Source organism: Haliotis cracherodii, unplaced genomic scaffold (assembly GCF_022045235.1).
Source record: "Haliotis cracherodii isolate W230 unplaced genomic scaffold, xgHalCrac1.p SCAF_3, whole genome shotgun sequence".
In the NCBI taxonomy this organism is placed as follows: domain Eukaryota; kingdom Metazoa; phylum Mollusca; class Gastropoda; order Lepetellida; family Haliotidae; genus Haliotis; species Haliotis cracherodii.
This window is the reverse complement of record NW_027266286.1, coordinates 68,364,773-68,389,482: the sequence shown is the minus strand read 5'-3', so window position 1 is coordinate 68,389,482 and position 24,710 is coordinate 68,364,773. Positions and strand designations below refer to the sequence as shown.

Here is a 24,710-nt window from a genome sequence, read left to right as displayed (position 1 = left end):
CAAGCTTTGGGCATGACAAGATCCCACAATTTGTTGGAAACATCCAAGTTGGGATAAGCAAACACCTCATGTTCCAAGTTATGTTAAAGCAGTGAGTGAGTTTGGTTTTACGCCGCTTTTAGCAATATTCCAGCGATATCACGGCGAGAGACACCAGAAATTGGCTTCACACAGTGTACCCATGTCGGGAATCGAACCCAGGTCTTCGGCGTGACGAGCGAACACTTTAACCACTAGGTTACCTGAACGCCGCTATGTTAAAGTAAAAAGAACAATGAGACTGAAGATTTGAAGTATTCTTTAATGGAACAAACTTGTTGACAATGTACATAAACAGCATAAGTTACTAACAATGGCTAACCAGCGCCTACTACTACCACTGTAACACTTGAACAGTTAAATAATTAGCTGGTAAGAAAGAAACCACCTCAGTATTCAATGCACAACATTAGCATTCTGAGTGCCTCGCCATTTTCAAGAGACCAACCTTTTCAACAGGTAACCATGGTAACATAAGATAAAAACACATTTTGATGGAACACAATCGTAAACAGAAATTGAATCTCTTTCATAATAAGGGGGTGTTCACTTTGAGACATTAAATAACTTAGGCCACAACAAATTAACTATTTGTTCTTTGGAAAGTATTTTCTTGCCAGTTATTGTTTGATTATGACAAAGCAACTGCATTCAAGTACTTCTTCAATGAACCCAATATTGAGGATAATAAATGGACCTATGAAATACTCTGCTTAGGATAGATGACATTTTCTTTAGCTTTTGAAAAAAGAATTTGTTGCCATTTAAACAGAAACTGTAAATCACCACTTCGTGAAAAAAGAGTGGGCAGTGTTTCAGCCAGTATTAGCAATATTCCAGCAATAAAATTATACTGTATGGCAGGGGACAACAGAAATTGGCTCATCACATTGTTTCCATTCGGGGAATCGAAACCAGGTTTTTTTGTGCCAAGAGCAAATGCCTTCCACTAGGCTACCAAGCCACATTGTGAAAAAAGATCAAAGGTACAAATAATCATTTATTGTGGCCCTGACATCCTTCCCTACAGAATATAAAGAGAAAAGAAAATATACCTTAACAATCTTCCAAAGAAAATATGCATTTGTTCACACAAAAAATGCACCACAAATAAAAATGGAATCTCAGAAACATTTTAGATATCACAAAGAAATATTGACCATAGATACTTTACTTTTCAAACTAAACCAAAATTATTTACTTTTGCCTGCTCAAACCATGAGACCAAAGCAATGTAAACAACCATGAAACACAAACATCTTGTTCATCCTAGCCAAACTGAGCTCAAAGAGAGAATATATTGCCATTTAGTACTTATTACAACCATTCGGTTGACAATGCTATTACTGTTGAATAGAAGATACAGCATATTTCCACTTGTGTCAACAGACTGTCATGAGGAGCATGATGGAAGCAGCCATGTAGCCGTATCAAGATGCTGGAACAGTGGCGACTGCAGATGGAATGATTTAATGTTATATACATCTATGTACATTGTTCGCTGTACACATATATATATAATCTGGATGGACAGATGGAAGGATGGATGGACTGGCTAGTTTTCCGGCGCCTCCTGCTCTGCTTGGGGCTCATATTGCTGCATCTGTAAAATAAACATTTTTACACTGATATTTTTCTGACAGAATGGTTTGTTTTTTTGTTTATAAGGCTATTTACTCGGCAATATTTCAGCTATATGACAGCATGGACAGTGGCCTATAAATAATCGAGTCATCGATATTGTGAGTAACGATCCATGCCATCGGGGTACGAGGATACGATATCACACCAAGTCACATGCCTGACCACCTGATCCATTTGGTGGCCTCTTTAAGACCAGCATAGCTTGCTTAGGCCCTACTCGTGGTAATATTACACATTCCAGCTATATGACAGTGTCCTGTAAATGTTTGAGTCTGGACCAGACAATCTAGTAATAGACACGAGCAAAGCTTCGCGTCTTCAGGACAGATAACATGCAATCAACCAAGTTTCAGAGCATAACAACCTGTTGCCAAGTTGCATCTAATGACAAGCATAGATTGCTGGGGACCAATTCTAACACAGAATATGATGACAGTACGATCAATAGTATAAATGTTCAGTATGTCCTTGTCTAGGCTGCTTCAATGCATGAAACATGCAGTCAGCTGCTAAAATCCACTCTGTTGAGTTCTCAAATGTCAATGAGACTATTTACCAATAATAACTTCAGTACCAAAATTGATTCAGCATGTGATTCAAGCAGGTCATCCTGAATGGAAACCATAGCTCTATAAGTAACCCAAGCCTATCTCCAGCAAGCACTGAGACTCAAAAGACCTGCTCAGAGTCATTTCAACAGTCATACTTGCTATATGACGGCGGTCTGTAAACAATCAAGTCTGGACCAGACAATCCAGTGATTAATATCATTAGCATCGATCCACTCATTTGGGATCGATGACATGAATCAACCAAGTCAGCGAGCCTGACCACCCGATCCTGTTAGTCGCCTTTTACGACAAGCATAGTCATTACGGCAAGCACGGGTTGCTGAAGACCTATTCTACCCCGGAATCTTCACGGGTCCATAATTGTAATTGTAATGACAGTGCGGTTCTGTATATGCCAGAGAAAGAGATTGTAGAATTTGAATCTACTTTCAGGAATAACAGCTATTGATCCTTGGAATTTTTCATATTAAGCCTTAATTCTGAACACAAGTCTACCATTATCCACACACAACTCCCTACCTACCTTAGATTTGAGTTCATTGTTCTCTTCCTGGAGCTGCTCACACTTAGTCCTCAGTTCAGACACCTCGAGCTTGAGGGCTTCTACATCAGCTGTATCTGGACCAGCTGCTCCGATATGCTGACGCAAGAAGCTGTACTGTCAAGGACCGTAACCACATGTTGCAGTGGGGGAGTGGGGACAAGGGGCATCTGTACCATGGCCTCTATTCCAGCTACATAATGGAATCTCAGACAAAACAAAGGGTTGACACTGGTCAACATTATCAACGTACAATGACTCAAGACCAGTTTACTCCCAATGTGTGTCTACCCTAGCGGTGACCCATTCAATGTACGCTATTCAAAAGAAAATAAGAATCGGGTGGGCCTTAACTTCTTTTGAGTGGCATATAAAGGTTCACAAGTATGCTTGCTCATGTGACAAATATCTGTCAAATTAGATCCATTTGCAATGGAAACAAGTTATGATCAGAAGAGAACATAACATGTATGGAAGAGATGGGTCCCGTTAATCGTACAAGTGACCATCTGAGAGGACCGAAGATTTCTGTCAATGGTCCATGGAATTCTGCATGTGGCACGAAAACATCTCTAAAAGTGTTATTTATGAAAATAATAAACAAAATCAACAGCAGTTATTGATCATTATAATAGTTATTGAATGACATGAAAATTCATATAAACACAATAAACAGTCAAATTTGGAGAAAAATGTGTGACTGATGATAAACTGAAAAAATTTGTGTAACCATGGTAACCCATATTCTGGGTGGACCAATCTATAACCAAAAGAAAGGACTGAGTGAGTAAGTTGGGTATAACACCGCCTTTAACAGTATTCCAGTTATATCACGGCGAAAGCCCGAAGTGATGCAGGTCTCAGATGTTTACCACTTTGGTGAAGGGGGCATGGGTGGCCCAGTCGTCTAAGGCGCCGCGATTTGCTGTGCAGAGTTGCGTCCCTTGTGCACGCCAGAAACCTATGACTGTGGGTTCGAATCCTGGTTCGTCCCGCTTATGTTTCTAGGTTTGTCAGCAAGTGCTCGTGGGTTTTACCGATGTGGTAAATGTCTGAGGCCCACATCACTTTGGGCTTTCCTCCCACATCAAGCTGACACGCTGTGATATAACTGAAATACTGTTAAAAGCGGCGTTAAACCAAAACTCACTCACTCTGGTGAAACCCACGAGCACAGGTATGGTGCGGATAAACCTATAAACATAATCTGCGAACCGGGATTCGAACACACTATCGTACGTTTCTGGCGTACCCAAGGATCGAAACTCTGCACAGTGCCGACTGGGCCGTTTTTTGCAGATTAAAACACTCTTTCACCAATAAAAGGATGCTATTTACAAATATATTCCACTAAACCCTTGACCCCGGTTACTTCAAAATCAAATTTCACTATTCCATATTAGCAATGTTAACTGGTATAAACAGTTCCTCTGATGAGAAAGGATACTCAAGAGCATTGTTTGGTTTCTCTGGCTCTTCATAAAGTCCAACAAGAACTGTGGAAAAAAGAACATTTTTGTAAATAAGAGCAAGTATGAAAAAAATAATCAAATGAACAATGAATTGTTCATTTGCTGTGGTGACCATGATAAAGTTGAAACATTGCCACTAAATCTGATCACACAGAAAACCCACTACAAACTCTAAACAATCATATTTTGCATGGATACAGTATGTGTCATTACCATGATTACCAACACAATATTCAATTCCATTGACATTGTTAGAACATGCAGAATTGATAGTAATTAAAATGACACTTGAAGTAACATGACTATACTGCCACATATCTGTCATGTTTACAGTACCAATAGCAGCACAGCACATGCTCCCATATAGGCATTAATGCTTACCTTTTGTGAGAGCGTCCAAGACACCTGCCTTTTCCAGGTATTTCCTGAACTCCTCTCTCTTGGAATCAGCTGCCTGGCAACCAAATACTTCTGGTTATTGTGAGCTTAGTATTTGTAGTAATGGTTACCATAATTCATCTCTACCACCATGATCACTAAGGCAGGCTGAGCTTACTAAATATTCTCACACACACACAAGAATACTCTACTCGTTGTTAATTAGATTTGCAATTAGATCTAACACATTTGGGAGATGAGTCACTTACAGTCTTTTAGCAATTCATTAGCAATAATATATTCATCATACAGCTTATAGCAATGTATTTACTGTCTAAAATGCGAGGAGAGATCACAGTTTGTATTCTCTCAAACAGGTGCTTCAGTCATGTCATATATCATGTTTATATGTATGCAGAAGTACACAGTGTACACATCTCATATCTCTGTTGTCTGGAGCACCTTTTCCTGTCAGTCACAAATTGAATTTCCAGACATAAAATACTGAACAACAGTAACATCTGTAAATTTGAAGAAAAAACCCGATATATATTTGACATGCAACAGTTAGCCTACTGGTATCCTGCAGAGGCCCATTAGTTACCATTACGTTGTCGGTTCTTCTTATGGTTAATATTAACCAAACTATAAAACAGCTTGTACGTTAACAGCTACAACTACAGTAGTGGAAGAGCATGAACTCCAGCATTACTCATTTGGTCGAAAATGTGTTTTAGAATAAAAACGTGGTAGCCTAACCTAGAGCTGTAAAAATATTTGGATGGTGGTCACGAAACTTGCAGTTAAATTACCAGAGAATAGCTTTCGAATCTATATCTCTTTTCAAGAAACTGTAAATGATTATATCGTGTACAAATACAAACTTACCCTGTAGGTGGTCATTGTGATGGAACGGAGTCCTGAAGAAATGTGATAGATATTAGCGACGGCGAAAGATTTTCAACAACTTTCAGGTTGCTACAGCGATAATGCGCATGACCGGAACTTGAAGTTTTTTTGTGATAAAAATATGATTATGCTTATTTTGTATTTTGTCACTTAAAACATATTCTAATATCATTGAAATATGTTTTGTATAATATCACGATAAAAATGTGAATGTTTTTAATATTACATTTTACAAAGGGAGATAACCGTAAATTTACCGCCATATTTGAACATGTGGGATTGTTTACAAGAGCTTGTCAAAAACGAAAATGGATCTGACAGATATTGATGTGGCACCCTCCTACCTGATGCTAGGATGTGTCAACATCTGAAGGGCAGACGGTCGCATATCATTATTCTCTTGGGTATAATCTTTTCTCTTGTTTCATGAGAATAAGTCTAACTTGACCCATCTTGTGTTGACAGATAAACTGATAATGCAACTGGGAAATCAGTGTATCAACAAATGATAAATGTATATGTAGGTATATTCCTATCATCTTTATAGATTTAGGTAACAATGCTGCATTTTTCTGGCGCATCTTACTAGTGCGAAATTTAACATTATTAGTCCACTAGTCCTTGTGATGATAACATATATCATGTACATGTATATAGATCTATAGCAAAACCTTCAAAATGGTAAATTTCTACTAGTCCTTATGATACCTTAACTATTGGGCAGTTTGGCCATGACTACAGGACTAGTGCCAATTTCTAAAGCCTGGCTGTGGCTCTCGCTTCACAGATATTGCTTGCCTCTTCGATCCTTAGGGTTAGTTGTGTTGTGGTGTGGTAGGTTACCCCTAACTCTATCCTTAGCCCTTGGATCCCCTATCTGATCAAACACCTCTTCACAATTCTTAAGGTAAGGCACACCTATACGATCCTTTATAGCGTAAGGTCTCAATTAGGGTAAGGAAAGTCAATCTTTTTTATCAAATTAATCCAATGTATTTAAAGGTAAAATCTGTACAATTTGTGCCCCCAATTTTTATTAAATTTTGAGTTTCACAGAGAAAATGGCTACTGTGCATGCACATGAAAGTATAAAATTGGGTGCTGATGTGAGGGTGGCCCAGTCGAGTAAGGCGCCACGATTCGCTGTGCAGAGTTGCGTCCCCTGGGCACACCCAAAACCTATGATTGTGGATTGGATTCCCGGTTCGCCCTGATTATGTTTCTAGGTTTGTCAGCACCATACCCGTGCTAGTGGGTTTCACCGATGTGGTAAACGTCTGAGACCTGCATCACATCAGGCTTTCCTCCCACATTAAGCTGACACGCCCCCATATATCTGCAATACTGTTAAAAGTGGCATTAAAACCCAACTCACTCACTCTTCCCGAGGCAAGGGAGTTAACTGACTACAAAAGTCCAGTTTCCACCCTTGCTGAACTAGCCTGGAGTATTGGAGATATATTTTGGCTGGTCCAACGAGTCTATGGATAGTCCAATCAGACTCTTGTAACAAAATCAACATCCGGTTCTTAATCCGTTTGCAGATTTCGGTTAATTTGATTTGATCCACTTAGCGAAGTAGGACCTGTTGCAATACAGATCTTGAGGGGTTGGGTGCCGCCATTTTGTTTGAATCAAATGCAATGAATCTGATTTGTCAATGGGAGGGACATAAAAGGGACATAACTCGTAATAGCCAATATCCAGAAATTCCATCCTCGTATGGCAAGGGTTGAAACTGGACTTCAACAGTCAGTTTACTCCCTTGCCTTGGCAGTCTATCAGACAGTCTATCATGATCATCTGTAGAGGTTATAAGCAACATAAGGTTTGAGTAAAAGCAAAGATTTTTTTCTTAAAGCAACTAGCTTTCTAATTGATCCTTCTAATCAGTAGTTGTTTTAGGAGTATGCATCAGGTCAGGACAGACTTTCATTTCGGTATACCGATTGTTTTACCCATCAGTGCTTTTGTTTTCTTTTTTCACCTTTCACGAACATGTCAAATTCAATATTCAGATCAGCTGCTGACCATCTATGATGGACAACCTGTCAGATCTGATGAGCTGCTGTCGCGGCCTGGACACGGACAAGGTTACAGAAAGGAAAGTAGGTGGACCAAAGGATGCCGCAATCCATCATTAGACCCGTGAAGATCGGGGGTAGAACAGGTCTTCAGCAACCCATGCTTGCCGTAACTGGCCACTATGCTTTTTGTAAGAGGCGACTAATGGGTGGTCAGACTGTGTTGATGCATGTCATCGTATCCCAATTGTGTGGATCGATGCCCATAATGTCTATCACTGGATGGTCTGGCCCAGACTCTATTATTTACAGACCGCCGTCATATAGCTGGAATATTGCTGAGTTAAACAACAAACATCTCTGCAACATGTGCTCATATTTTCAATTGTCTTGTATGGTTTCCAGAACAGACAGGTCCCAGCTCACTATGCTAGTTGCAAGAGCTGATCTCAATGAACATGGGGTGATAAATGTGGGTGACCTATGATGTGGATTGTATGATGTCACCCTCTGGTCTAACAAGCCCCATCAGGATTCTGGTTTAGAATAGGTCCCCAAAAACCTAAGTTGGTCGCAAGAGGTGGTAAATGGATCGGATTGTCAGAATCAGTGACTTGGTTGATTGCATGTTATGTTAGCCATGACGGCAGTGATGGCTGCTCACAATATCGATCACACAATTGTCTGGTCCAGACTTGGTCATCAAAGGCCGGTGTCACATAGCTGGAATATTGAAGACTTCAGGTTTTGAACAACAAAAACAAACTAACAATGCCTAGCCCACAGTGTCCATAATTAAATCAGGGCCAGGCAAACTTGCATTGATAGCAAGAGCAATGATACGCACTATCACATCACAGTGACATTCAGCGTGGGCAAACATTGTCATACCCAGATCTGCTTTAGTTCTCTCTCACGAGGGGCGTCGGGCAACCTAGTAGTTAAGTGTTCGCTCGTCACGCCAAAGACACAGATTCGATTCCCCACATTGCTACTGTGTGAAGCCCACTTCTGTTTTTCCCCACAGGAATGTTGCTGGAATGTCGGTGGGATGTTGCTCGAAGTTACGTAAAACCATACCCACTTACTCTCTCACTGTACCTTATGAATAGGTCTTCAGCAACCCATGCTTGCCGTAAAAGGCGACTATGCTTGTCGTAAAAGGCGACTAACGGGATCGGGTGGTCAGGCTTGCTGACTTGATTGATGCATGTCATCGAACCCAACTACATGGATCGATGTTCATGATGTCAGTCACTGGATTGTCTTGTCCAGACTCGATTATTTACAGACCGCCGTCATATAGCTGGAATATTGCTGAGGGCGGCGTAAAACAACAAACCAACCAACCAAACCAACCTTATGACAAGCAGGGGGTACTGGGGACCTGTTCTGCTCCAGATTCCCCTGTGCGTATAACAAGTTGGGTTAAGACCATTGGGTGATCAGGATCGTGATTTGTAGGCAGTATTGGCAAATATATCCTTTTCTTTCATTTCAGAAAAGTGTTGAGAAGTTGAGACAGTTGCTTGATAAAAATTCTGTGATCAAGAGTTTGGACCGGAACACAGATGAAAAATGTGCCAGGAACAATAATCGCCTCATAACATGGGATGATGTCTTCATGAAGGTATGTGAGATAACCATATACCACTGTATACCGCGGGTAAACATTACTGGCTCTTATAGATTGCCATGAATCGATATTTCACTTTATGAATCAGCTGTGATACATTATTTCTCAACAGTCCCGTTATTGTGAATTTGAAAATAAATTACATGTTTCCTGTGAAATGTCTTTTTTATTCTCGTGAATTGTTATTATTTTTGTCCTCGTTTTTTATGTCGAAAACCGAAATATTAAGTAGTAGATTTGGGGGACAGTTGCCTAAATATATCAAGAAACACCCATGATTGTCTTCTGACGCCCAGGATGATCCATCTGACAAGTTGTCGCCAAGTTTATATGTTACTTAAGAATTGACCTTCACTTTGTGTGAACATCGGAGCTTGCGACAACGTTCATACAATGATTGGCCCTCACTCTTTGAAGGTTCATACTCCAATGAACTCACACAAAGTGAAAGTCAATTTCTTACCTCAAAGGATGTAGGCCAAGATCTAAACACAATTTTATTTAGTATGTGTGACTTCATGTTTACACTGACAGCCATACAACAACCAGCTGTATCGCGGAATAAAATAGTTCCTCAAAAAGAGAGGTGACATGAGCGTATGGATGCACAACTTGCTCTTCAGAAACATCTTTCACAACACATGTGTTCAAATATCACCATTAGATGAGAAAGGTCTGTAAAGAACTACCTCAGTAAGTCAGTCACAATGACAGCGTGTCGTAATAAATTTACATCAAGTACAAGATGTCAAACAAGACGGCCAAGATGGCCGACACAATAAACATTACAGGAGATTTCCGAAGTTGTTAATGAACCTGTGGCGGTTACATGTGTTAGTTATCATTGATCAACTGACCGATCATTGAAAGGTGATTATTGATGCGTCAAACAGACACTAAGGTAAATTTGTAGATGCTGGAGACGGTCACTGTCAGCCTAGACATGGATCGAGTGGATACTGACGATAGTTTGGATGTGCATTTCTTCGTTTGTTCATTAGGATGGGCCGTAGCGAGGATATTCGTCAACAATCATGCAGTCAAGCTCTCTGACTTTTCTCAATGCATACTGAAACGCTGAGACCAAAATTGAAGGTTCTAAATGACCAGAAGGAACGCTTATGTATGTTTTCGTGCTAGGGAATTCCCAAGGGTTTCCCAAGGAATGTGGAAGTAGTCCGTCAGTGTTTACATCATTTCAAGAACACGGTCTCGTGAAAATGTATGAACATCAAATTGTGTCGTTCATACACTTATGAACGTCAATTTCGCGCCTTCATGTGACCGACCTCTCGTCCAGTGGAAGATCGAGCTGTTTATCCTGTAAACGTCAAATTAAAAAATTATAATAAAATGAGATACTTTATACATGCAAAATCATAAACTTGCTAATATTAGGTTTAAGTCACCATCAAATTGATAAGTAGAAATGTATTAAACCTTGTCTCTATGAAATATGAACATATTTACACGATAACTATCCGTATTTGTGAAATGTGAAATTAGTAAAGTTCCGCAGCACTTAATTCCTGTGTTAGGAGGTGGTTTCTAAATTGAAACGCAATGGTTAACCCCGAATTCGGTTTGTACAGATTTAAATTATGAAATCTGTGAATGACCACATAAGAATAAAGCTAGAAAAAATAATAGACTTGGTTCTCAGGCACCGCCAGCATCATCATTAAGTTTGCCGAATGTTTCGTTTTTATTTTTCATTTAAAAATAGTTTTAAAACATCCTTAAATATTCCAAGTCCAACGATAGTCAAATACTGTATTCCAGTATTTACTTGTCAATGAATACATTTATGTAGGGAGGCCCTTTTCCAAGTTGATTGTACACATTTGTTTTATGGTTACACAACTATTTATTTGGTTACATACTAGTTTGAGCAACAACAGCAACAACAATAGCAACAAAAGAATACGTCGCCTGCCCGCACTATATTTTTAAAAAACATTGCCTGAGAACCAGTTCTGAAAGTGCACTCATGAATGTCCAAAATTTTATCACTGCCGAAAGTCTTGAAACTGGACTGTCTCGTTGTGTATAATAGTGTTGGAAGTTGGCTGGAATTCAGTGTTCACATAAATATTGTTGATGTGAATGATGTTTATCTGAATGCATTGGGTAAAGGGAAGTAACTCAGTTCTTTTGCTATGATTTTTACTAACTCGGTTTAAACTGCAGACACGTGAATGAATGTCGTTGAGATAAATTTGTTGCCAACTGATCCCTTGGGGCATATGGTGTGATGTACCCTGTGTGTGAGTCTATGTACCCTGAGCCGTGAGGCTCACACACTGGGTACATCACACCTTATTATGCCTCAAAGTGAGTTTGACCAATCAGAGAGCAGAACTACTAACCCCATATGAGCCCGTATACCGTCAGTAAAAATCCAAGATGGTTGTTGCTGACCTAATATGTGACCGTATACGGCCAGTAACAGCCATTTTGGATTTTCCAACACCCACCCCGCATTTTTCACATAAAAATTCTGGTACAGCAATAATGTACCCCTCAAAATCAGTTAAGAACTTACAGTGTATGTGTGTCTGCAGGGCGTGGTGTTGTACATCCGTCTGGAAACTGCAGCTCTTCAGAAGGCCAAGGAAAGTGTCAGTGCAGCAGCCAAGCTCAATAAGGAGAAGAAGAAGCAAGAGATTAGTGGATTCTTCAAGTTCTTTGTCAGAGTTGCTGATAAACGTGAGTTTCCTGGTACAGGGGTTGACTTAGCTGCTGGTCCTTTGGCCATGGGTGAGGGCTGGGATGATGCACTTACTGAGAAATCTGATATGTATCACGATACATTGCTCACGATCAAATACGTATCATGATACTTGCATGTGCTTTTATGTGTGGTGCGTAAGCCATCTTTCTCGCTACTCATTTTTGCTAGTAACTAGTGTTTGGTCAACATATATTAAAGAATATTTTCTTTGCATGCGACTCTGATAGATATTTGTATCTAAAAGTAAATTATCGGTGTATTGTTCCACTAATACCATGTACCAGCAGGGGACTTGCTGTTATTTAAAAGCCATTTACCCAGTTGACCTGTCAAAAGTCTATATATGCATACATACTTGTACATATTTAGAAAGTGTGAGACCAGTGAAGATCTGGGGTAGAATAGATCTTCAGCAATTCATGCTTGCTGTAAAAGGCAACAAACAGGATCAGGTGGTCAGGCTCGCTGACTTGGTTGATGCATGCCATCGATCCCCATTTCGTGGATCGATGCACGTGTTGTCAATCACTGGATTTCCTGGTCCAGACTCGATTATTTACAGACCGCTGTCATATAGCTGGAATGTTAATGAGTGCGGCATTAAACAACCAACCAAACCACCAAAAAAGAAACTGACATCATCCATAGTTTTCGGAGGTTGATGACATTTTCTTGTGTGGATCTTTATCGCTGGATTCATCTGTGCTCGATGATGGAATGAAGTCCATGTCACCGCTGATGTAAATGACTGATGCAGGTGGGCCTCGACTGAAGTGTTCCAATGTCCTGAGTCACATCAACGAGATCCTGGAAGACGACTACACCTGCGCTGCCTATGGGTTGGACTACAGCACCATCCTGCTGAAGAATGTCCTGCCTGTCCGCAAGTATTGGGTCGACATCAAGTCAAGATCCTGGCATGGTGAGTTCCTTATTATCCCCCGCCCCAACGAAGTTGGTGGGGGATATAGAAATGGGTTCCGTCTGTGTGTGTGTGTGTGTGTGTGTGGATGGGTGTGTGGGTGGGTTTTGTGTGTGTATGTGTGTGGGTGTGTGGGTGGGTGTGTCCCGAAATTGTTTCCGGAGCATAACTCAGAAACCGTTAAATATTTCTCTACAAAACTTTGCATGTCTATGACACTCATGCTGAACTGGTGCCTTTTGCTATTAAGGAATTTTATAAATTTTTATGTTTAACGTTTCCATGGCAACAAGTTGGACTTAGTTTCTATAGGGTAGAGTTTGTTTCCGGAGCATAACTCAAAACCCATTTAATACTTTCCAACAAAAACTGTGCATGTTTACCAGACACATACTGGACTGGTGCCTCTTGCTATTTAGGAATTTTAGAAATTTTTATTTTTCACGTTTCAATGGCAATAAGTTGGACTTACGTTCTACAGGGGTGGTGTTTGTTTCCAGAGTGTAACTCAAAAAACATTAAATACTTTCTTACAAAACTTTGCATGTCTACCAGGCACATACTGAACTGGTGCCTTTTGATATATAGCACTTTTAGAAATTTTTATTGTTTATGTTTTTATTGTTTATATTAAGGAGTTTTAGAAATGTTTATTTTAGAATTTCCATTGCCGCTTTTTTGACATGGGCTAAGAGAAATGTTGGGTCAATTACTTGGTTTGGGACCATAATGGGTGGGGGATATAGATGACTTTGTCAACTATACGCTTGTAGCCTCTTTGTGTTGTGAATCAGATTCCTGGAGACCTTGAGAGCTCCCTGAGGTGGGATCTCTGAATCATGGCAAGGTGAGTACCTTGAGGTTGAAAGTCAGAATCATGGCAAGGAGAGCACCTTGATGTTGGAGGTAGGAATCCTGACAAGGAGATCTCCCTGAGGTTGGAGGTCAGAATCCTGACAAGGAAAGCACTTTAAAGGTTTAGGTCAGAAACCTGGCAAGGAGACCACCTTGAGGTGGGAGGCCAGTTTACTGTTAAGCAGAGCTGCTTGAGGTGAGAGGTCAGAATCCTGACAAGAACACATTGAGGTGGGAGGTCAGAATCCTGGCAAGGAGAGCACCTTGAGGTGGGAGGCCAGTTTACTGGCAAGCAGAGCTACTTGAGGTGAGATGTCAGAATCCTGACAAGAGCATATTGAGGTGGGAGGTCAGAATCCTGAGGTAGGGTTTGCTTTTTGGATGTTTTATCAAGTATTGTTACCAAAGGTGTTAAGTATGGCCAACATTTCATCATAATCATGAATATTTACCAGCTTTTTCATCCCCACCAGACTTGCTTCTGCGGTACTGTCGTCTGTACCTGGACCCCGACTGCAGCATCGACCGAGTGGTCCTCGTCAGACTTGTCCGTACCATCCTCAGCGGAGCGGCAAGACAGTGTGATCTGCAGCACAGAAACATGCTGGTCTTCTTTACTGAAGTCTTCAAGAACATAAGGTAGGGCTGCCCTCAAGAGCATAAGGTAGGGCTGCCCTCAAGAGCATAAGGTAGGACTGCCCTCAAGAACATAAGGTAGGACTGCCCTCAAGAACATAAGGTAGGGCGACTTTTAAGAATGTAAAATAGGACGACCCTCAAGAACATAAGGTAGGGCTGCCCTCAAGAACATAAGGAAGGGCTGCCCTCAAGAGCATAAGGTAGGCCTGCCCTCAAGAACATAAGGTGGGGTTGCCCTCAAGAACATAAGGTAGGGCGACTTTTAAGAATGTAAAATAGGGCAACCCTCAAGAGCATAAGGTAGGATGGCCTTCAAGAACATAAGGTAGGATGGCCTTCAAGAACATAAGGTGGGGCTGCCCTCAAGCAAAATAGGGCGACCCTCGAGAACATAAGGTAGGCCTGCCCTCAAGAACATAAGGTAGAGCTGCCCTCGAGAACATAAGGTAGGGCTCCCCTCAAGAACATAAGGTAGAGCTGCCCTCAAGAACATAAAGTAGAGCGGTCTTCAAGAACATAAGGTAGGATGGCCTTCAAGGACATAAGGTAGGATGGCCTTCAAGGACATAAGGTAGGGCGACCCTCAAGAACATAAGGTAGGGCAACCTTCAAGAACATAAGATAGGGTGGCCCTCAAGAACATAAAGTAGGGCGGCCTTTAAGAACATAAGGTAGGATGGCCTTCAAGGACATAAGGTAGGATGGCCTTCAAGAACATAAAGTAGGGCGGCCTTCAAGAACATAAGGTTGGGCATCCTTCAAGAACATATCGTAGGACGGCCTTCACGAACATAAGGTAGGGCGGCCTTCAAGAACATAACGTAGGGTGGCCTTCAAGAACATAACGTAGGATGGCCTTTAAGAACATAAGGTAGGATGGCCTTCAAGGACATAAGGTAGGATGGCCTTCAAGAACATAAGGTAGGATGGCCTTCAAGAGTGTAAGAACTGTATACACTTGATACTGTGTCTGTGAGTGGAATGTAGTTGTTACCTGTGTACACCTGTGTTATTATATGCTCATAGTTTCCATGTTGTAAGGACTGAGGGTTGGGTGGTGACAAGGTGCAACCTAACCGATTGTCATTTCCACATGGCATGGATCTTTGCCACCATCTTTGATAGGATTCAAAAGCTTACAGATTGTGATTTTTTCACGTTAACATGGTTAAGGAAGAAAGCATGCTATATGAATGAGTGAATGATGTCATTGGTTTGTTTGTTTGTTTGCAATCTCATTAAAATCAGATCTTAGTTCTTGCTATCGCTAAACAAAGATCTGAGGACATCCCATTATGGCTTACGTCAGAGCGACCTTTCATACGACCAATCAAAGCATCGCTTACCCGATCATTAAAGTGACAGTTGGAATGTGTTTTCTAACCTTGGAAACATTAACACCGGGTTTTCCGATCGACAGTTACAGCCCTTACAACTGATTCCGTGAAAATTATCGTCTCTGTCTCGCTTCCGTGGGATAAACATTTGAATGGAGGAGTATGTGGAAAGCACTGCCATACAATTGCAAGCGTAACCTTAAATGGAAGTTGCCAGGTTGAAACGAGTGCCGTAAAGCTGTTTTCTAATTGGCTGATGTCGACTTCTTGTTTGTCGTTTCAGTAGTCGGTCAAAGTTAGTGAAACGTTGTTCTGACATGACTCGTAATTGGATATCCTCAGATCTTTGTTTAGCGGCATCAAGAACTTAGATCTGATTTTAATGAGATTGGTTTGTTTGTTGTTTAACTCAACACTCAGCACTATTCAAGCTATATGATGGCAGTTTGTAAATAATCGGGTCAGACAATCCAGTCGTTGACATCATGAGCAATGATCTACGCAATTGGGACATGATGACATGCATCAACCAAGTCAGCGAGCCCTGTCACCCGGTCACATTTGTTGCGTCTTACAACGAGCATAGTCGCCTCTTGCGATAAGCATGGGTTGCTGAAGACCTTCACGGGTATTGTCATGAGTAATGGTTGTTGACTGACATTGATTGGTTGAACCTCCAGTAGGTCCAGCATGGATTATATATGTAGGTGATAACAGCAGTGACACTTGTGTGATTGTTTGTGTGTCCCCCAGACAGGAACCTCGGACCCAAGTGCTGGAGCATCTGTTGTCAGCACTGAATGTGTTCGTCAGGAAGATAGCACCAAGCTGCAGGATCCAGATCTGTAAACTGGGAGAGACCATCTTCATCAACCTCCTGTATCTGTGGAACAACAGGCCCACCGACCTCATCAAGGTACATCATAATGATTCATCTCCGAGGCGTGTCGGGTAGCTTAGTGGTTAAATCGGTTGCTCGTCATGCCCATAGGTACAATGTGTAAAGCCTATTTCTGGTATCCCCTGCTGGAATATTGCTAGAACTGATGTAAAACCATAATCACTCACTCACTCATAGTGAGAAGCCCATTACTATTGTCACCTGCTGTGCTGTGGCTGCAACATCGCTACTAGCAACATTAAACTCAAGTCACTCACTGATTCATCTCACCAAAACTATCAACTAAATGTAAGTGGACTTTGCTCGCATAAATTCAACTTGATTAATTGATGAAATGGCCTCACTGCAAACTTTGAATATCGGAAATACCAACTTGAATATAGAATAAAAAAACTATCTATTTCCACATCACGGTATGTTGAGAACGACATGTCATTCAAACACTAGAAATGACATAATGGACTTCCATTGAGTTATCATTGCTGGGGTGAGGACTTCTACAGTCAAGTCAAGACAGACGCCACCCACGCAACACAGTGATTCATCAAAGGTCGAAATGACCCAGCATGAATGGATATTCTTCATCACACTTACACTCGGATCTACACCTTTTTTCTTGCCGTCTGCCTTCCAGTTTGTTGCATTTATTTGGAGGCGCATTAATTTAATAATTTAAAGTAAATACTGATCAAACTTACAGCATATTAACAGGAAGTGATAGTCATCTTCAATAAGATCTAGTTATATTGATTACAAAATCTTAATTGTCCATGAAATCTTTATTTCTGTATAGATTACCACCAAAGACAATAAATAGATCTTAGTTGTGCACCCCCACTTTTCAAAAAGCTGTATCCGCCTCTGGGCATGAGTAAGTTATCCTCCAATCTGGATAAGTAAGCTCTTTTTATCTTTCCAATTTATTGCAGTGTTTGAGCATCACTTCTGACAAAAGTACAGAAACATATATTATGTTCAACTTAAAACTATCTCTAGAATATACATAGTTTTAGATGCTTCTTTCACTCTTCCTTTTAGTCTATTTGTGTTCGTCTAGGGAACCTTTCTGAATTGTAATTTCATCCAGGGGACCAGGCATACATTCTGTAGTACCCTACCCGACAATCACTCTTTCAGCATCACTATTTGTCTCACCATCAGGGTGAGATTGTGGAGTTATTGGAGTTTTATGAGTAACTGGTGTGTGTTCCTCAGGATGAGATTGTGGAGTTCTTGGAGTTTTATGAGTAACTGGTGTGTGTTCCTCAGGATGAGATTGTGGAGTTCTTGGAGTTTTATGAGTAACTGGTGTGTGTTCCTCAGGATGAGATTGTGGAGTTCTTGGAGTTTTATGAGTAACTGGTGTGTGTTCCTCAGGATGAGATTGTGGAGTTCCTGAGGCTACAGATGCAGGCCCATCACCCTGGGGGAGTGAAGACGCCCGAGACCGGTGAGCTCACCCTGGACAAGGAGCTGTGGAGGGTGAGTGGGAAGACCAAGATATAACCTCAGTAGCAGACATTACATGTCAACATTATGAGTTCTAGCAGTATCACGAGGCGTACATGTGGTTTATGCGTCCTGCGTAAGACTTGATACCACGAGCCAGTTGCGAAAACCACATGTACCCCTCGTGATACTGCAACAACAAATTTATCTTACGGACATGTTTTAATATGACATTGTAAATGAATTAAAACAAATTCAAAATTGATAGAAAACAGCTGTTCGATTGAGTTAACTTGTGCTATGTCACGTGACTTACTTTGACTCAGAAAAAGCATGCGGCTTTTTACTTCGAAGCAGGGTATAAGGGATTTACTCTCTTCAGAAATCAAAGCATAGCCTGTCTGGTTTGTCACTGGCTATAATGGATTTATTCTTTCACTGAGAAATTAATTAAACTCCAAGGCGGGATAAATAGTATTTTATGAAGATCACGTGAACCAGTCAGATCTCATCATTCTGACATTGACAAAGCATGCTTCTTACTGTTTTAATAATATTTACTGTGTTAGATGACACTGATGACATGCTGAATGCTGACACTAAATATAGCACTGACATCTGCGAACATGTAAGGATAAAGAGATTCTCTTTCATGCACTACATGAACAGTGAAGAGTCAACTATTTTGTGCTGAGAGACCAACCCAAACTGATAATAATAGTACAGTGTATTATAACTGGTTAGTTCCTCTCCTGATAGTGCCGGGCCCAGGTTGATTATTGACAGACTGGGGGTACGGGTAGCCCAGTCGTCTAAGGTGCCGCGATTCGCTTTGCAGAGTTGCGTCCCTTGGGCACGCCAGAAACATATGATTGTGGGTTCGAATCCCAGTTCACTGACCACTGACCTCTCAACCACTGCCACTGATCACTCAACCACTGTCACTGACCACTCAAACACTGTCACTGACAACTCAGCCACTGTCACTGACCACTGTCACTGACAACTCAGCCACTGTCACTGACCACTCAACCCCTTTATGTTTTCAGAGCCACCTACGGAAGTTGTATGAAGTGATGTACACGGACCTGCAGGAGATGGGAGGACGGAACAGGTTCACAACTGGGTGAGCAGCAGCCTCACACTGACCACATCCTTCTCCTTGTGTGAAGAGCTACTCGCATTCAACAGTTACAAACGCCCTTGTGTTGAACTTTGATGTGTCAAACTTATCGTTGTCTCGAAGTAAAAACTTGTTCCATGCATATTCCTGTCAAGTCTCGGATAACTCGAAGTATTTAAGTAGTTCCCTTCAAATTCAACACAACGGTGTTTGACTTTCAATATTTATTAATTATGATATTTATTTTTAACTTAAATTGCATTACATATTGCATGTTGCTCTTACTAATGAAGTCCTAAAATGAAACGAATGACAATCTATCAGCATCTTCAGTTACTCTTTTGCCCAACATGACCTCCATGACTCTTGTGACATCTGGTGTCGGAAGACACGCCCCTATATCTATGTCATTATTTTCTTCTTTGCTGACTAAGCAGGACATGAGAGACAATATCTTACCTGGTTTTTTTAAGATTCTATTCTTGAATTTCAGTTGTGCAATTGGCATGTTATCCATCCTCTATTTCCCTTACATCTAAGGACGCATGCCTAGAAGTCCATCTTATGAGAAACAAAAGCTACAGTCAGTGTTGTCCTGGCATCTCAGCCAAATTGGTTATCTGAGTGACCATGTTCTCCATACTTTGGCTTCACTGACGCTCTTCAGGAAACAGATCCTTGCATCAAGGTGTGTTTGGTTAAGCAACCTTGGACTGCATCTACCCTCTTTAGTAACCCTACCCCCACCCCCAAAACGCCCAACCCCAAATTTCACTCCCCCCCCCCCCCCCCCATCCCAATGTTGTTCACACGCATTAAGAAGCTGATCATCTCCTACCTAAACCTGGCTGGGGTTAGGCTTCATGTCATACATAGACGACTGCCTCATGGACCACCTAGGGAGACAACAACTCATTCATCAACAGGATTTCATGATGCGCCTGTTTCACCAACTGGATTAGTTACTCATCTCCAAAAAGATGGAACTAACACCGACCCAGAGTCTGACATTCATTCGAGGCCTCTTCAATACCACCAGTGACCTCTTGCACCTCCCACCAAATCGATGGGACAAGATTGTCACATATGTCCAGATGGCATTAGCAGGCCCTCAGTCTGTTCATCAGTGGCAAGTGCTACTTGGCCTCCTCACAGCAGCACATGACCTCACAGTCAGGGGGAGACGCAAAACTGGCGTCTTACTTACAGAGCCAACAAGACTGGACCATGACCACGTTCCCAGACCACCTATGTCAACACCTTGACAGGTGGCTGATCCCATCGAAGGCCTTAGAAGTTCAAAGCCACCCTCACAGCCACCGCCTGCATCCGTCCCCAGAACAATTCACGCCTGGGTCTTAAGCAGAAGGCGCTAATAGCCAAGGGTTACTCAAGGAGAGCCATATCCCAGGTTCATAGACCATCCACCAGGGACCTGTACCATAATAAATGGATCTCCTTTCAGATTTTTTGTCGGCAACATGGATGAGCTGCTGCTATGTCCCATCTGTACCCTCGGAGCCTACCTCTCTGACTTGTAAAGGAGAAATCTCAAGGAATACCATCTCCGTTTGGCTGAGATCCACAATCCTGCAGGCCTATGACACAGTAGGATTGGATTGCCCTAGGACCAGCAGCCTTCATGAGATCTGGGGCCTGGCCACGGCGATGGCTCTCCACAGAATCTGTTCAATCCAGACCATCATGCAGGGTGCTTTTGGAGCTCTTCCACTGTCTTCACTAGCCATTACCTCCAGGATGTGTCTGTAGAAGATGAGGATGACGTACATAGTTTTGGGACGTTGGTGATCGCCCAGCAGATCAACAACACCAAGAAACGCTGGTAAACTGCAATGCAGCCTACCCCCATACCCCCTTGGTCAGACTGTTCCCAGGTTTTTGGTGGGGAGGAGTTGTAGTGAGCATTTCCAGTCTACCCTATTTACTGGGTCGCCATGACAGCGTGATTTCGGAACTCTGTTACCCAGCGATTGACCTTGGTCTCCCTCGAGCACCGAAAGTTGTCTTCTTGTCCATGTTTGCTACTGTTGCAGGCTTTCACTGCCGAGGGAGTAGTGGAGACTAACCATCTCAGGCAAACCCAGCCTTCAGGACCACTTTACGAGATGCCATGACATGTGACAGCTAACCTAGTCCTGAACTGAACTTCCACACCACCACTACCGTCGGGGAAAGTGCAATATGTAATGGATAAGTTAAAAATATTCCATAATCAAGTATTATGTTTATTTTATACATTTTGTATACTTATCCTGCATTACCCTGCCCTCCCCTGACTGATGTCGTCCTCCCTACTGTACCAGCAGCCCTGAGGGACGTTCGAGGACAATTATGACATATAGGAGGCCTGTCTTCCGACACCAGATAGCACGAGAATCATGGAAGTCATGTTGGGCAAAAGAGTTACTGATAGATTATCATGTATTTCCAGTTAGCATTTCCGTAGTAAGAGAAATGTGCAATATGTAATGTAGGATTAGTATAAAAAATAAACATAATACTCTAGTTATGGAATAATGGTATTTTACTGTTAACATGACCAATGAAGAGAGAGAAGTTTTTTTTACATTATTGAGTGTTAAAATACTATGTTGAACTACCTCTGAATTTAAGACATGTTTGTTGAACTTCACACTGACCACTACCATCCTTGTGTTGAGGGCCAAGAGTAGCTCAGTTGTCTGAGGTGGTGCTATTCATTGTTGCATTCCGTAGATGTCCCAGGATCTTGTGTTTGTGGGTTCAAATATAGTTCCTGATTTAAAGAATAGAAACAATTTATGTGTGTCATGTGGAATTATGTTGTGTTCCAGAACAAGGGAAGCCGTGTTGAAGGCAGCGTATGTGGATCTAGCTGCTGATGTCTGCAATCAGGTATACTGCCATCATGATAGTAAAACGACTTAAGTGCATGGCAAATAATAGGCTAGCCGTTGAACATATTGAAAGCCCAAGTGTCTCAGAGGCTGATAGTCACCCCCATCCCTGCAACAAAATGTCAGGAAAAATTCAAGTTCCAACAGTTATTACAGAGGCTTAAGAAAATAAAGGAATTGGTTCTCAGGCAACGGCTTTTGAAAATATAGTTTGGGCGGGCTTTTTTTTTCTCTCGGTTGTTCAAAGTATTATGTAACGAAATAAACAGTTGGGAAAGGGCCTCCCTACATAAATGTATTCCATGATGAGTATATTACTTTAATACAATATTTGACCACTGTACGTTGGACTACCAGTGTGTGGTACGCAGGTTAGTCCTGTTTATTGTGTATCTGGACTTACGTTTGTAATCCATTATTTTACTTTTATCCAAGATTTCATTCAGTTTTGTTTACATTAACTTCGGCCCAATTGTGTATGAACAGATCGGCAAATCACATCAACTCACCGTGAACTCGCCTTGAAATTAACATTACTTGTTTGAGATACATAGACTTCGGTCTTCCTATAACTGTAAATTTCTTTTCAGTTATGATACTGGCCATGACATTAAGTATTTTCTAAACTAAATGACCCATAGATAGGGGAGAAAATGTGTGAACAGCTGATAGCTATTTCCAGCTTATTTTACGAGAAAATAGACATGTAGCCTTAATCTTTGCGTGTGAAACATTGTGCGGCATACAGTAAACAAATACCACGGAATTTGTAAATCATCATGTTTAGTGATGTTTTATTGGATATGTTTCCATTGGTTAAATTTGCAAACAGCAAAACAAGCACGCAAACTCCTATTGCCACCATGACCATAACATTATAGCACGGGAATGTAGTGCGCATGTAAAGGGAAGTAACTGCACGCTATATTGGATTGCATAGTAGCATTTCACAGTCATGTGTTTGAGACGTGGAATTTTGGGGGGGATGGGGGGTCGGATGGAAGTGAAAACAAAATGTGCAGCGCACTCTATGATGATATGGGCAGTGCCTTGAGAACCAAGACTATTATTTTTTTTAGCCTGATGTTACATATTTTCAAAGGTGAATTGTATTGCACTGATAACTTGACTGATAGTGAGCGAGAGGCTTTAGTACATAATTTTGCATTGTAGCATTGAATGCAATGTTAAATATCTCTGAATTTAAGAATTTCTTTTTTTTACTCATTATTTTGAACAAATTATTTTGAATACCTGTTAATCTCATTCCTGGTGTATCCGCCATGGTTTTGCTGGAGTACTCCTCGCTCCTCTCACCTTTGTTGTGTTCCCCTCGTCAGCTGTTCACAGAGTCCTCCCAGACCATCGAGGTGACTCAGATGTCCATGCTGGGGGACGGGGACACGCCCAGGAAGAAGAGGAGGCTGGAGAGTGGCTGGACCGTCGTCCGAGACACCATGTACAACACCGGCTGCTCTCACCAAGTCATACCATGGTGCGTAGTGTGGTGTGTTGCCATTGTGATTAGTGCTATAGTAAATAGTACCAGCTAGCTTGGGCTATGACGTAGCTTATGATGTCATGACTGACCACATGTACTGCGGCCATGATAAGAATAAACTCATGATCATCTGTATTACCTAGCTTTTGTGGTTTTAGGCTAGATATGGAGTTGGGTGGAACATAGATATAACAACCTACCAGGGACCGTAGAAATCAGTTTGTTATATACGCTGTTCGTTATATACGTTTCCACTAGGAAACGTCCTCTTTCGTGGATAAAACAAAACACAATACACATAACTGCAGCATTTACTTGTATTAGCAGTGATCATATCATTCAACTAATAACATTTCGTAACATTAATTCAATAACATTAAATTCATAATATTTTTACAAGATTGTTTTCACATTTTACATACGGGGAGATGTGTAGTTGGTGGTTTTGTTTTGGCCTTGTTTTGCTGACTGCATCCATGAAAATGCATAGGTTTAATATTTGTTTTACTGACAGGATTAGTCCAGTTACTTTGTACAGGTAAGATTAACATAAAGCAAGTTTAAGGAGGTTGAATCGTCACCGCTGATTGTGTTGATTCGGCGCGATTGTGTTGATTCGCCCCTGATTGCATATAGCCAATTCTCAGTGACACTTGACACTGAATGAGATTTCTCAGTTGGCTAAACAGGTCACTAATTAGGGTAGAGGTATTTGGGCTTGTCGGGGATCGGTTATCAGTTCGCTATATACCTTAGTTTGCTGAAGTGAGTTTAATACGTACATAATTTTTATATGATAATATATTGGAGATAAATCAGGGATTTTGTAACAGTTTGTTGTATCTGTTTGTTCGCTCTATTCGTGTTTGTTATATCTGTGTTCTACTGTTGTTCCCAATATGAGAACGATTTGGAAAACATTACACACATACACTCTCAACATGCTCAATATGGTCAAGCAAGAAAGATGTTTTAATCAAACATTGGCTTAAATATTATTTTCATTTATGGAGGTGTACACATAACAAAAGGGTGTGCACACTGTCAATCAGCACACCATTCTTTTTAGATTATTTCCATAAACACAAGTACATATTGAAGTCAGTTCTTATGAATAAATATGTCAACAGTAATTAT

General features: G+C 41.2%; 2 protein-coding genes across 2 annotated transcripts in view; one reads left to right on the top strand and one right to left on the bottom strand.

Moving 5' to 3' along the window:
* Positions 1-283: 283 nt before the first annotated feature.
* LOC139474541 (c-Myc-binding protein-like) lies at positions 284-5,629 on the bottom strand. Its single transcript, XM_071257598.1, has 5 exons — positions 5,535-5,629; positions 4,650-4,722; positions 4,244-4,292; positions 2,779-2,908; positions 284-1,642 (listed from the first exon to the last, which is right to left on the bottom strand). Exons 1-5 carry the CDS (start codon positions 5,547-5,549, stop codon positions 1,595-1,597), a joined length of 315 nt encoding a protein of 104 aa, XP_071113699.1. The 5' UTR covers positions 5,550-5,629; the 3' UTR covers positions 284-1,594.
* Positions 5,630-5,844: 215 nt separating this feature from the next.
* Positions 5,845-24,710, top strand: part of LOC139473734 (serine-protein kinase ATM-like) — an 88,859-nt gene continuing 69,993 nt past the window's right edge. Inside the window, exons 1-11 of the mRNA XM_071256462.1 lie at positions 5,845-5,959; positions 7,574-7,663; positions 9,081-9,209; positions 11,780-11,924; positions 12,707-12,871; positions 14,200-14,365; positions 16,456-16,618; positions 17,981-18,085; positions 19,102-19,178; positions 22,010-22,070; positions 23,413-23,567. Of these exons, the coding sequence (XP_071112563.1) occupies positions 7,592-7,663; positions 9,081-9,209; positions 11,780-11,924; positions 12,707-12,871; positions 14,200-14,365; positions 16,456-16,618; positions 17,981-18,085; positions 19,102-19,178; positions 22,010-22,070; positions 23,413-23,567 (1,238 nt within the window). The 5' untranslated portion in view covers positions 5,845-5,959; positions 7,574-7,591. The remainder of the gene's footprint in view (positions 5,960-7,573; positions 7,664-9,080; positions 9,210-11,779; positions 11,925-12,706; positions 12,872-14,199; positions 14,366-16,455; positions 16,619-17,980; positions 18,086-19,101; positions 19,179-22,009; positions 22,071-23,412; positions 23,568-24,710) is intronic.